We start from the raw sequence: 14,202 nt of genomic DNA, 5'->3' as shown, positions 1-14,202 counted from the left end.
TAAAGTCGGTTAACCTATGAGTTTAACAGGGATGCAAACGGCGCGTCTTTTAGTGGATGCCGCCTTTTTCACGTCTGAATTGTGCAAAGATCCGATTATTTTTTGGGGGGGGGGGGGGGGGGGGGGCGTTGGAGTGTCTGAATAATTTCATCAGGGTAAATTCTGTATGCTCAAAGGAAAGCAATCGGATCTGCACGATTCAGCCGTGAAAAAGTCGGCATCTGCGCATTTAGTTTGCGTGGAGAGATCTGATCTGCAGTAACATGCATTGTTGGCTACAGACCGAAACATACTTTCAGAATGCACTGGCCAAGGCAGGACTAAACTCCATGTGCCTTCTAATAATAATTAAAAAAAAAAAAAAAAACAATAGTAATTTGTAAGCTAAAAAGCCTGTCTACACTTGTCTTTCGCCGAGTGGCAGCTGTGTTCAATTGGGGCGGAACATGACTGAATGGGTGTTTCTGATTCGTCAGCTGTCGTCCTTACACCGCATGGCACGCCCCAAACGTTTACAGCACAGAATTCCAAGTCCTCCGCTCCAAAACGATTGATTTTTTTTTTTTACCGACAACCAAAAAAAAAATGAACCGGTTGACGTTGATTCGGTCAACCACCGGTCAAACGGTCATCGGTTAACATCCCTAGTCCGCACTAGTGAGAAATGTTTGCGGTTTTCTTTCACGGTAGTTGAAATGCGTGTGCGCGAAATGTTTCCGTGGTTACCGAGTAACTTCCTTCCAAGAATATGGCGGATGAAAAAACGTGTGTGTGCTTTTTGTTGTCAGTGTACAGTCTGTATTTCTGGTGGTCATTTATTCAGTCAAATCATATAAAACGCACGAGGCAGTTGAGAAAGAAACAAAGAAAACGAATCTTCCTTTCTCCCCCTCCCTTTCTCCCTCTTCCTCCCTCTCCCTTTCTTTGCTCCATGTAGCTTCACGGTCGTTTTGAGCCATTTTACAGCTGGAAAGTGCCTGCGTATTGTATTGTATGAATAACCCGGAAGACGTAGGAACGGTTCATCGCGCTTGCGCATTATATTTGTATCGATACAGAGCCGCTTCATCTGTCCACGCTACAGTACCGATACTGTACCGGTACGAAACCCATACATTTGTGGGTTTCGTACCGATACAGTACCGGTATAGTTACTAGTGTGGACAGGTGTTGCGGTACGAAAGTAGTTTCGTATCGGTACAAAATCCCTAGTGTGGACAGGGTATAAGGCTGCTTTCACAGATCCACTGTTTAGTCCGTTCGAAAGGAACCCTGATGTTTCTCCACATCGCTGCAGGTCTGTAAGTGATTCGACTCCGAATCGACTCAGATGCAGGAAGTGAATCGAACATGCCGGGCATTTTGGGTTGCAGAGGTGGTTTTTTTTTTTTCCCCTTTTGTGTAGATGCAAGCTGCGAAACCGAGCCAAAAGGACAGAGCTGGAGCGCTGTGATGATGCTCAGACAAAAAGAGAAAGTCAACTCTGGATGCATGATCACTAACCATTCGTACAAATATCTAATCATTTATTTCGCATCAGCTCTGGGTTCTCTGTGCTATGGTTTATTTATAGGCTTGGGATTGATGCCTTTGTTGGAGCTTATCCTTAAATCTATAGCGCAGGCCTACTGTAGATACAGTATATACCAGGCTTATAGTACTCGAGTCCGACTCGTGCCCTAATTTTAAGGACTTGTGACTTGACTCGGACTCGTGCATTCACTGCATTCGGACTCGTAAACTGGAGACGAGGACTTGGATTTTTTCTTTATTTTTTTTGTAGCATGCCGTAAGATATTTATATCTACATTAATTTTTGAACTAATTCCGTGCAAGAGCGTCACACCTGTGCGCCTTGGCGCATGCATCAGATCGACTCTCAGGTGCTCCGGACAGCGAAACGGACTCTCTCTCATGCGCCGTAAACGACTCGCACATGCACAGGATTAAAGTGCACGTCACGGGTAAATTCAGGCACAAGATCAACGTAATTATAATATTTTATATTAAACTTTGGTCAAATATCGGTCACATTTTGCGCAATACCAGAAAAATTTCAGTTGAAATCGAGTCATTTGAGGTGAACTGTTCCGCCTCTGAAAAAACTTGGCATTTGGATTTCCCGGGAAACATTGATTGTCGCGTGCGGGACGCCTCCCTCTGAATCCTATGTCAGCGCTGGTTTGTTTATGAGAAAACGACCTGCAAATTTCTTCAACGTTATCGCGTAATTATTAAAATGGTTAACAGATGTATCGTAGGAGGGTGTCGCAACACCAATCTTGATGGGATTAGTACTCATCGTTTCCCAAAAGACCGGACAATGAGAGAGAAATGGGAGCGCTTGGTCTACACAGGCTGTGCACTGAAACCGTGCAAAGCTCGCGCAGCCTGCTGGCGCTTCCGCAGGTGACGTCACGAATCTGGCTCCAGACTCCCTTGGGATTTTCCCAGACGCGTTTTGTTATTTTATTTTTTTCTGCTGTAGACAGATGGCCTTGTGCAAAATTACCCTTCTGGATGAGTGTGTAAAGGGACAGACTTTCATATAAAAAAAAAAAAAAAACGAAATCGGTCCAGAATATGCACTTTAAGGCGCAATCAGTGCGTCGATATAAAAACTATGAAAACACACTTCCTTTGCGAAGTATTGAGTTGAGTTGCTGATACATTCCCGAGCCTTATTTCCTTGTTTGGTTTCCTGATCCCTGATTTCCTGTTTCTCATCTTTGATTCTGCCGAGTCTACGATAGCCCGTTTGTGCCTCGCTCGACCCGTTTTACGGTTTTGCCTGCCGTTCTGGATCGTTTACCGTCTTCACTTGTATCAATAAACACACCTTCTGCACTTACATCCGTCTCCCAACCGTCTCTGACAGAATACTTCACACTCCCTGATAAAGAGAAGCACATTCACCTGTTCATACGCCATGTTCAGGAACAAACGTTAAGCCTCGGTCACAACCGGCTGTACGTGCTCTCCTACGGCCGGTCTACGTGCAAAAAACGCAAGAAACGCACGGAGGGCACGCGTGTGACGTGGTGATTTTCGAACCGCAGACCGGCTGCAGAGGTTCTTTGTCACGTCAAACAAACTCTACGGGCACTTACGTTTTTTTTCGGGTTGCAAGACAAACTTACGGCCAACGCGCGTCTTTCTCCATGAACAAAAAAAAACCAGTGATTTGGGAAACGCCAAAAATCGCACGGCCAAAAAATCGTACGTTCGGGTTGTGACCTAGGCTTGAACAGCGCTGAAACAGACACCGTCACATGGTGTGGGTGGAATTTTGTTCTCGGACTCGACTTAAAATTTTCTTTAAAGGACATGGGACATGGATTTTTTTCTGGGTATAATTATGTATAAAGGACATAAGAAATGCCATCTAAATCACTGCAGGGCGTCAAAAATGTGAAAATCATCACATTATTCAACTTTTTTATACATCAGCGTAAAACAATGATTCGTTAATTAGCTAAGCGGTCACGTGGACCCGTGACGTCACAAAAAACTTTCCAAGGAGCCAGCGCTTGGGAATCTAATGTAAACAGGTTACCGAAATGGACACCATCGACAGTGATATTCCTGATGTTTCACAGAGATGTGAAGTTAGACCCTATCAATTCGAACCGATAGCCTGGAAATGTCACATGAACATGGATCTTGTCTTTACTCTGACGGGGTCAGATGATTCTGAGAGTGAGAATTCATTCAATCCCCGTGAAACTGAAAGCGGTCGGCTCGATAACACTTCCTGGTAAGTTAAAAACAATTCCGCTCAAAGGCTAATGATCTGTTGAAAGAAGTATTATTTTTGTATCATACATTGAAAGTTCATCATAGATCTAGCTAAAGTCCGTCGCAAGCTAGGTTTTTTTTTGCTGATATTTTTCGAGATTGATTGAGATACAATGCCTTCCAGATAGGGCTGGGCGATTTTACGATACGATGTTATTCATGATATAAAATCTCTACGATTAGAAATTAGACACGTACGATATGCCTACGATAAGCCTACGCCTTCAATAAAATTACTTCATCCGAAATTTTGACAGACACGCGAATAGCCAATCGTAACTAAACAGTACCGCACGTAACCAATCAGTTGGAAGACAGCCACGTCAAGTTAGGTTGTGTGCACACACAAACACACACACGTGTAGCAGCAACGCACAGCATGGCTGTGGTGAAGTTTGCAGGAGCGCGGCAATTCTCCAACAAAGCGATTATAAAAATGAGCGAGAAGCCGACTGACCGGAGTTCTGAACAGGAAAGTCGGAGCACTGCCCTGGAGGACATCGTTGAAAAGAAGGGCCAGAGATCTTCGGTTGTGTGGAGGTATTTTGGATATTTAAAATCGGACATACAAAAAAGTGTTACACAAAACCTTAAACACACTGACGTACAGGATTGCACTTTTTTTCTCCTTGCAGCATAAGGTTTACACGTCAATATGTCTTTTATGTTTATTTGAAAGCTGCTAGAATTTGCACAAATGATTAACAAATGGTATATAGTTTTTATTTTTCAGTTTCAGTTTATTCATTTGAACAAAAAGAACAAAAGAATGTGCATCCGGTTTGTTTTGGTTCTGTGAAACTTGACGGCTTGTTAAGCTATTTTTGTTAATTAGGAAGGGACTACTAATTTGTAATGTTCATATTTTGAGCAGAAAATTAAAGAAAATACAAAAATGGTGATTTGATTTATATCGTGATATATATCGTTATCGAAAATTTTCAAAAAATATATCGTGATATAATTTTTTTCTCATATCGCCCAGCCCTACTTCCAGAGTCTGAGATGAAAACATTCAAAATGGCGAAACGCCATCACACAGCCAACAACACTACGCCGTTTGGCGAAAGAGATGAAAGTTAAACAAACTTACCAACATAACTTAACATTTATTTAAATGTCCATTAATGTTACAGGATGATTTCTTGACTGTCTCTACAGTTGTAGGAATGTTAGGCCCTGTATATTATGGCGCTATCACTGCCTCCGTGAACCCGGCTATACGGCCTCTTTAATTTGGCTCGGCAATTAATATCGCTCAGTACCTGAGTTGAAAGAATCCTCAGTGAAATGGTCCGAACGCAGTTTGTGGGAAACAGTAGGTGCAAAGGTTTTTCTACGGCAGTAGTGAGCCCACACTTTCCTCGGCTTCGGGTCCTTGGGGAATGCAAAAAAACTTACTCCAGGGCATTTCCCATTGGAATTATTGCAACCATAAGCAGCACAATACACCATGATGTCCAATGTACGTTAAAGACTATAAAAACAATTTTCTTGTCATTCACTCCTCCATATTCATCTACCCGCTTGTGCTGTACCCGAAAGTTTTTGTGACGTATGATCACATGACAGCGGCTCTTCCGGTTGTAAAATATGCATATCGGAGCTCGAGCAGAAATGCCATATAATCATCACGAATATAACGATTTTGCTGAATTTAATAGATGATTTTGTATTTGTTGATGCAATTAATTCATATTTTTAATGGAAAGAAACTGATATAGCGTGCTTTTATGTTTCATGTCCCATAATGACTTGGACTTGAACACTGGGGACTCGAGACTGGACTCGAGGTTTAGTGACTCGACTACAACGCTGGTATATACAATTCAAACCACATGTACAGTACATACACACAGACCAATCCAAGCAGCTAACACGTTTTTTTTAAATATACCAATTTCTCGTTGATTCAGATGAACAAACGGACTAACAGGTGTGAAAGCAGCCTTAGATTAAATTAAATACGCAGAATAATTGAAAAAGTCAATAAATCTAAAATAGACTTGACTTGTCTTTTTCAATGATGCAGAGACTATACACACTACTGCAGGCTGACTAAAAAAAAAAAAAAACAAAACCACCAAGATTCAGTGTCGTTATTATTCATGTATTCTCCGGTGCCATTTCCAAAAACAGGGACAAAATCATCATAAGGAAGATCTTGGACAGCACCTGAAATCCAAAACCCCGTTCCACGAGACAGAAAGCAAGCAGAGCTCTGTTCTTACACACAGCAAGAGTTATGGTTCATGTTACAAGCCCACATCCCTGCATCTTTTCATAAACAAAACTGACATTCTGACGTGTGTATGGAACATCTCTCACAGTCAGGAGGAGGGGTTTTTAGCTTTAAGCAGCAGGCCTTTAGTTTGTCTCTGCGAGCCCTTAAAGGACCGAGCCTTGGACCCGTTCGAGTCTGTAAAGTCCTTACATTGCAGAGGTCCGGGTGCCACGATGTCCTCGTCCATGTCGTCCATATCTTCGGACATGACGAAGGGCTGCGGCGTGGCGCGGCCCGCCCATGAAGCTGGGGTCGAGGTTGAGGGCGGAGGCGAGTGAGGGCAGACCCGGATTATTCACAACTGTGAAACCCGTCAGCATCTCGATCTGCTGCCACCGGTGTAACCGCTCTCGCAGGGCAGCTGTGACCTCTGCCAGAGCCTGCCTGGGGGAGAGAGAGAGAGAGAAAGCAAGATAGACCGAGAGAGGGACGGGGGGGGTGCATATATATATATATATATATATATATATATATATATATATATATATATATATATATATAAATAAATAAAAGAGCACGAGAGAGAGGGGGCAGAGAAAGATAGAGGGCAGAGAGACAGAGGGGGACGGGGCAGAGAGAGAGAGAGAGACAGACAGAGGGGGACGGGGCAGAGAGAGACAGAGAGAGAGAGAGAGAGAGACCAAGGGGGACAGGGCAGAGAGAGAGGGGGGGAACGGGGCAGAGAGACAGAGAGAGAGAGAGAGAGAGAGAGAGAGAGAGAGGGACGGGGCAGAGAGAGAGAGAGACAGAGAGGGACGGGGCAGAGAGAGAGAGAGAGAGGGGAGGACGGGCAGAGAGAGAGAGAGAGAGAGCACGAGAGAGAGACAGAGAGAGAGAGAGAGAGCACGAGAGAGAGACAGAGAGAGAGAGCACGAGAGAGAGACAGAGGGGGACGGGGCAGAGAGAGAGAGAGAGAGAGAGAGAGAGGGGGGGACGGGCAGAGAGAGAGAGAGAGAGAGAGAGAGAGAGAGAGAGAGCATGACAGAGAGAGAGAGAGAGAGAGAGGGACGGGGCAGAGAGAGAGAGAGCACACGAGAGAGAGACAGAGGGGGACGGGGCAGAGAGAGAGAGAGAGAGAGAGACAGAGGGGGACGGGGCAGAGAGAGAGAGAGAGAGAGAGAGAGAGAGAGAGAGAGGGGGGGACGGGCAGAGAGAGAGAGAGAGAGAGAGAGAGAGAGAGAGAGGGGGGGACGGGCAGAGAGAGAGAGAGAGAGAGAGAGAGAGAGAGAGAGAGAAGAGACATGACAGAGAGAGAGAGAGAGAGAGAGAGAGAGAGAGAGAGAGCATGACAGAGAGAGAGAGAGAGAGAGAGAGAGAGGGACGGGGCAGAGAGAGAGAGAGAGAGAGAGAGAGAGAGAGAGAGAGCACGAGAGAGAGACAGAGGGGGACGGGGCAGAGAGAGAGAGAGAGAGAGAGAGAGAGAGCACGAGAGAGAGACAGAGGGGGATGGGGCAGAGAGGGGGGGTGGGGGGGAAGCAAAAGCAAATGAGAGCGAGACAAAGAGAGACAGACAGATAGAGAAACGAAGGGAAAAAGAGTCAAAGAACAAAGAAAGTGAGATTTTTTAACCCATTACAATTAGTTATTTATTAAAATAAATTATAAATTGTTTAAGTGAAAACGAAAAACTCTCTTGTACATTATGAGCTCAAGCCTTCAAATGCTGTAGATAAACACAACGAGAGCAGAATCAAGTCATTTCACATCAGTGGAAGTGAACAAGAAAACCAGCATGAGAGTCGAGAGGGGCGTGGCGGGAGTCGAGAGGGGCGTGGCGGGAGTCGAGAGGGGCATGGCGGGAGTCGAGAGGGGCGTGGCGGGAGTCGAGAGGGGCGTGGCGGGAGTTTGGGGGGGTGTGGCCCTTGAGTCAGTATCAGTTCAGATCATGAACCTGGTGTAAATATGAGCGCTGACTCACTTCGCTGCCAGGATTTTGTGATCCACATCATCCAGTGAGGAGCTGTGGGCCACGTGAAACGTCCCAAACAGCGTGTTCCTCTTCTTTTTTATTTTCTCTGCCTGGGAATGAGAGAGAGAGAGAGAGAGAGAGAGAGAGAGAGAGAGAGAGAGAGAGTTACATTTCACTCTGATTAAAAGCTATCAGACTCACACTTGCTGTGGAAATTTAATTGTGTTTTTGAAAACTCATTAAGACCTACATCATTAAAAGTTTAAACAGTAGTTTAGGTTAAAAGTCAGCGGAAATCAGAAAAACTGCTCTTACACGATCTGAAACAAAAACAATCCAAAAAATGCTGACTATAATAATAATAATAATAATAATAATAAACCTCTCATATATTTACAATAAAGTATTTATAATATAAATAAATAAAATACTGCCAGTGATTTGCCAAATAAATAAACAAACAAAAATCAATAAAAATCTACCAGTGGAAAATAAACAGAATAAATTCCAGTGATTTCCGAGAAAGTTAGAACAACAATCATCCGTTGAGGTATGCATTATTAAACATACCCCCCCCCCCCCCCCCCAAAAAATAAATAAATAAATAAATAAATAAAATCTTCCAGTGGAACACAAATAGAATAAATGGCAGTGAATTCCTACAAAGTATAATAATAATAATAATACCTTTAGGGTAAGTGTAAAAAAAAAAAAAAAAGAATTAAAAAATAATAATAAATAAAAATCCACATTTCTCACACGCGCAGAATACTCACCCCCTCTTTGGCGACGAGCAGCTGTTTCTCAGCGTTCTGCTTCTTGATGTTGTAGTACTGCACCTCCACCTCGTGTGTGAGCTGCAGCCATTTCTGCAGAGCTTCAGGTGGAGACCAGCTGCTGCGCGACTCCAGCTCTTTCTCAGCCTTCTTCAGCGCCATGCGTACCTGTAGGGGGCGCCAGAGACAGCTTAATACTGGGTGCATGCGGCGGATAGGTGCAACATTTCTCTGTGTAGTGCCACAGGCTCAGAGAGAGAGAGAGAGAGAGAGAGAGAGAGAGAGAGAACGCCTCGGCTGGTTAAGGATGAAGGCTTAAGAATTATAATGGTGTTGTTTCCCAGCAACTAATGGAAATTTGTTTGGGCGTAGTAAAAGTGCGAGGGGTTCGGAGTGTGTTCTGTTTAAATGACGAGATAAAGCATACGAAGTGCATGAGTCGATAATGAATCAAAACTGCGCTTATTCAGCGTCGCGTGATAGAAAAACAAAACGCCAAAGGCAGCCTTGAACTGGTTTATAAAAGCGCCGATTTAACCCTTTAGACTCCGTCACACATGGGTTCAGGAAGTACTGAATAAATCAGTAAGAACTACTACTGCACTACTGTTCCAGATGAGGAGCTGAATCTTTAGAGTTACAGGTCCGTTTAAGGAGAAGCTTCTGGTCTAAAATGGGCTTCGTTTGCAAACTCGGGTACTTTGGGTGTCTGTTATAGATTAAGACTTGAAACACGTACTCTCTGTTTTGTCGTGCCAGCACGAGGCCAGACACAGCCTGATGCACACCTGTGTCTTCTCTACAATCAGCTCTCTGGATCAAAACTATAACCAGATTCTTGCTTTCTCGGTGACTTCTGGATGGATGTCGGATATAAATGAATACCTGATCACGCACAAAGCTGAAACAAAATCTCTTAATCTTTCTCTTAAAGAAAAGAACAAGACTACAACGGGCTAAGGAGAAGCAATCATGGACTGTGGATGACTGGATGAAAGTTGTCTTCAGTGATGAATCACGAATCTGCATTGGACAAGGTGATGATGCTGGAACGTTCCAGTGAGATTTATGAAGAGGACTGCCTGAAGAAAACATCCGAATTTCTACAATCCTTGATGATCTGGGGCTGCATGTCAGGCAAAGGCACTGGGGAGATGGCTGTGGTTACTTCTTCAATAAATGCCCAGGTTTACATTGACATTTTGGACAGTTTTCTCATCCCTTTAATTGAAAAGATGTTTGGGGATGATGAAATAATTTTCCAAGATGACAATGCATCGTGCCATCGAGCAAAAACTGTGAAAGCATTCCTTGGTGAAAGACACGTCCAGTCAGTCAATGTCATGGCCTGCAAATAGTCCAGATCTCAACCCAATAGAAAACTTGTGGCGGAAATTGAAAAAAATGGTCCACGACAAGGCTCCGGCCTGCAAAGCTGATCTGGCAACTGCAATCAAAGAGAGTTGGCACCAGATTGATGAATACTGTTTGTCACTCATCAAGTCCATGCCTAAGGTGGGGTTTACATTAGACCGTATCAGCGGATCATCAGATTAACGTTTTTAAAGCGATTCGCCTGCACACAGCAACACCAATACACGGATACGCTCGGCTCCGCGGGCATCCTGCGCTCCAAATCACTCCGCCCTGAACAGCGAGTGCCCTCTGGAGGGTGCGCACTCCGGCCCTGCGCAGCTCACAGAGCGCGCGAGTGAAGCGCACGAGCAGTGATTCGGGACTGAGCCGCTGTGTGTGTGATCCCAGCGCATATCACTTACCACTTGCAAGCGGAAGGATGGCAAGCCTAAAGACCATCATAACTACACAATGGGCAGTATTTGCATCAGTATTTGCAGTATTTTCATACTTTTATACTCTTTAATGAAAGGTGATACAAGGCGGAAGTCCGCGCCGTTTTTCAGCAGTCGCGTCACATGACCAACGCCAGCGAATCAGGAAGGTGGATGTCACAGTGACGTTGTCCAATGACGACGCCAGCTAGAGCTCAGCACAGCGTATCCTCAATGTTTACACAGCACCGGACCAGACACGATCTGGATTGAATACGTGGACCCTGGCGGATTCCCGTTTCCCGGCGGTTTAATGTAAACGGACAGTGCATCCGCGAAGAAAACGAGACAGATACGGTCTAATGTAAACTTGGCCTAAGAGACTGCGAGCTGTTATAAAAGCCAGAGGTGGTGCAACTAAGTACTAGTGATGTGTTTTGAATGTTCTTTTGTTTGTCTGTTTTTCATGATTCCATATTTTTTTCCCTGCGCTTGGTCTATAAAAGTAACATTTACTGACCTCCACAATGCTTTTTCTTCATTTCTTTTAGTGTTTCTGAAGGCCAAGAAGGTGCACTTTGGAATGACTTTATTATTGTATCATGTTTGTGATCTGAGTTTGTTCTACAGAATAAAACGTGTGAATGTGTGCTCATCCAAGACTGGTGATTCCATACTTTTTGCCAGGGGTTGTATTATATATACACATACACACACACACTACCGTTCAAAAGTTTGGGGTCACCCAGACAATTTAGTGTTTTCCATGAAAAGTCACACTTTTATTTCCCACCATAAGTTGTAAAATGAATAGAAAATATAGTCGAGACATTTTTCTGGCCATTGTGAGCATTTAATCGACCCCACAAATTAATGTGATGCTCCAGAAACTCAATCTGCTCAAAGGAAGGTCAGTTTTATAGCTTCTCTAAAGAGCTCAACTGTTTTCAGCTGTGCTAACATGATTGTACAAGGGTTTTCTAATCATCCATTAGCCTTCTGAGGCAATGAGCAAACACATTGTACCATTAGAACTAGTGTTGCACCGATACCGATACCAGTATCGGGCGGGGCCCCGATCTGGCACTAAAATGGTGGTATCGGTATTGGCGAGTAGCAAGAAATAGGGTGCCGATACCATTTACCGATGCTAGTATGACACTTGAACGCAGCCTTCTCTCTCCCGACACTCACTACGCTCTGTGTTGTGTGATCACACGTGATCACTGTGCATGCCTGCCAAGCACGCCAAGCAGCTATTGCTATTGACCTGCTCCAGACCAATGAGAGCGGGCCAATAGCCGCTCTTAACCAATACAGGGGCAGCTTTTTCATGCGGAGGAAAAACAAACCACGAGAAAAAAATGTCGGCGGTCTGGATATATTTCAGCATAGAAACTCCGGCGAGTACAATGGCTACATGCAAGATTTGCGGCCTGAAAGTTTCGAGAGGTGGAGTTAAACCGGCCAGTTTCAATACCTCGAACCTGATAAAACATTTGAAGACGAAACATGTGAACGAACACAAAGTTTCTACTGGATTCACTTTGTATTAGTCTTTTTCCTGTTTCACAAAGGTAAGCAGCAGCCTGACAAAGCCATGATAGCAATGATTTTACATCCAAGTATGCAGCTCTTCATATATATATATATATATATATATATATATATATATATATATATATATACACACACACACACATATACATACACACATTTCAAACGGAGTGGTATCGGTATCGGCCGGTACTGCACAGCCAGGTATAGGCATCAGTATCGGTGCAACACTAATTAGAACACTGGAGTGAGAGTTGCTGGAAATGGGCCTCTATACACCTATGGAGATATTGCACCAAAACCCAGACATTTGCAGCTAGAATAGTCATTTACCACATTAGCAATGTATAGAGTGGATTTCTGATTAGTTTAAAGTGATCTTCATTGAAAAGAACAGTGCTTTTCTTTCAAAAATAAGGACATTTCAAAGTGACCCCAAACTTTTGAACGGTACTGTATATATGTTGTCTTTTTTATATATATTTACATGAAAATATGTTTCAAATCAATAGGAGTTGTGTTTGAATTCAAAATAAAATCACATTCTACATTCAAGGGTATGGTTATAATTCATGATCAACAAAAATGACAAACTAAATTCACATTAAACTTAAGTTTAATTAATGATCAAAATGTTCATATATTAAATGAAATTTCTAAGGGTGACTGACCTTTTCTCCTCATGTCCTCATTAGTTGCATATGATTTCTTCAAAAAGTCTTTTGAAATATTTAAGTTTTCAAAACTGTCAGCATTAATTCAGATTTACTGACTATCTGTCATATACCGTCCATGCTCAATGTATTAAATCAAACGAATGCTAAGTTTATGGGATAATGTCTATGTACACTTTATACAATTATTTACAGTTCACAGTCACTTCTCATTTTCATTTGATCATTTCGACGACTTCTTCAGCTTTCTGGCCAAAGACAAAAGCTGGTCAGTCCTCTCTTTTTTTTTCCCCTTTTTCTTTCATTGGCAAGCTGCTCCTGTGTTTTTACGTGGTCTAATCTAACGGATGTGGGTACTTTTGTAAGAACTGTTATGATCGGCCATCATGCTCTCGCCATCGATGTTTTGGCCGATTACATTGGCCGTGGTAGAATAACATGTATTCTACCACGAGACTTAAGCTGGGCATACTGTACACTGTGTGATTTTTGGCCCGATTTTGACACGATTTTCACTCATGCGACTATTTTGGAGATCGGGCCGAGTTTTGGCTCAATCGTGCGTCTCGGATCGTGTAGTATACATGGGGTAACGACAAGCGATTAACACCTCACGACCTCCTCCCGATCGATCGGATGAAAATCAAACCCGTTTGAAATCCTGAGCATCGGATCGTATAGTGTGAGAACAGGAATCGTAAGCTGCGTGCTGTTTACCCCACGATTCACTCGTACAGTGCGGGCAGCAGCTGAATACCGCGATTGGAAAAAATCGCACAGTGTATGCCCAGCTTTAGCGAGACTAAAGATGGCGAAAATGTAAACATGTAACATCGTCATAGGAATGAATTACGCTTGAGTATCTTTTTTTTTTTTCGTTTCCGGTTGAGAGTACGTCGTGCGCATTCCAGCTGCCGCTTCTCACCAGAGCTTTTTATTTTCTTTTTTCAATTTTCATTTTACTTTATTTTTTTCTGTGTGTTTGTGTAGTTTGATGTTTGTTTGAGTGTTTTGTCTGCGGGTTGTGGTGTAGCTCCGGACCCAGTTTTGGGCGTCGGTTCCCTCCAGGCCTTGGTTCGCTGTGGGTGATGCCTGCGCTCCCAGCTGTGGACTGCAGTGAGCTCGTTGCTCATTTAACATTCGTGGTTGTCCAGCGCTCTGTGCTTTAACGCTTGGCGTGATGTTCCGAGCGATGTCGCTCGGTGGTGTCACAGCAGCTGTGCAGGCGGCTTGGGACACACCAGCGCTCTGCGTGGCGGAGCTTCTCTGCTCGCTTTGTGGATCCACGGCGTGGTGTTCGAGCGATGTGGCTGACGGCGTCACGGCGGCGGTGCTGGAGATGTGGGACTCGTTTTCATGCGCCTTTCGGTGGGACTGTGGCTGCTACACCACTGGAATTACATCCTGACCCCTA

At 43.8% G+C, this 14,202-nt stretch overlaps 1 protein-coding gene across 1 annotated transcript in view; it reads right to left on the bottom strand.

Annotated features, from left to right (window-relative positions):
* stim1a (stromal interaction molecule 1a) overlaps positions 1–14,202 on the bottom strand; it is a 211,054-nt gene that overhangs the window by 12,284 nt on the left and 184,568 nt on the right. The window contains 4 exon segments of the mRNA XM_060897769.1: positions 6,233–6,318; positions 6,320–6,466; positions 8,001–8,101; positions 8,768–8,935. Coding sequence (XP_060753752.1) covers positions 6,233–6,318; positions 6,320–6,466; positions 8,001–8,101; positions 8,768–8,935 — 502 coding nt within the window.

Source organism: Neoarius graeffei, chromosome 17 (assembly GCF_027579695.1).
Source record: "Neoarius graeffei isolate fNeoGra1 chromosome 17, fNeoGra1.pri, whole genome shotgun sequence".
NCBI classification, from domain to species: Eukaryota; Metazoa; Chordata; class Actinopteri; order Siluriformes; family Ariidae; genus Neoarius; species Neoarius graeffei.
Note: the sequence above shows the minus strand (reverse complement) of the source record. Positions and strands in the feature narration are given on the sequence as shown.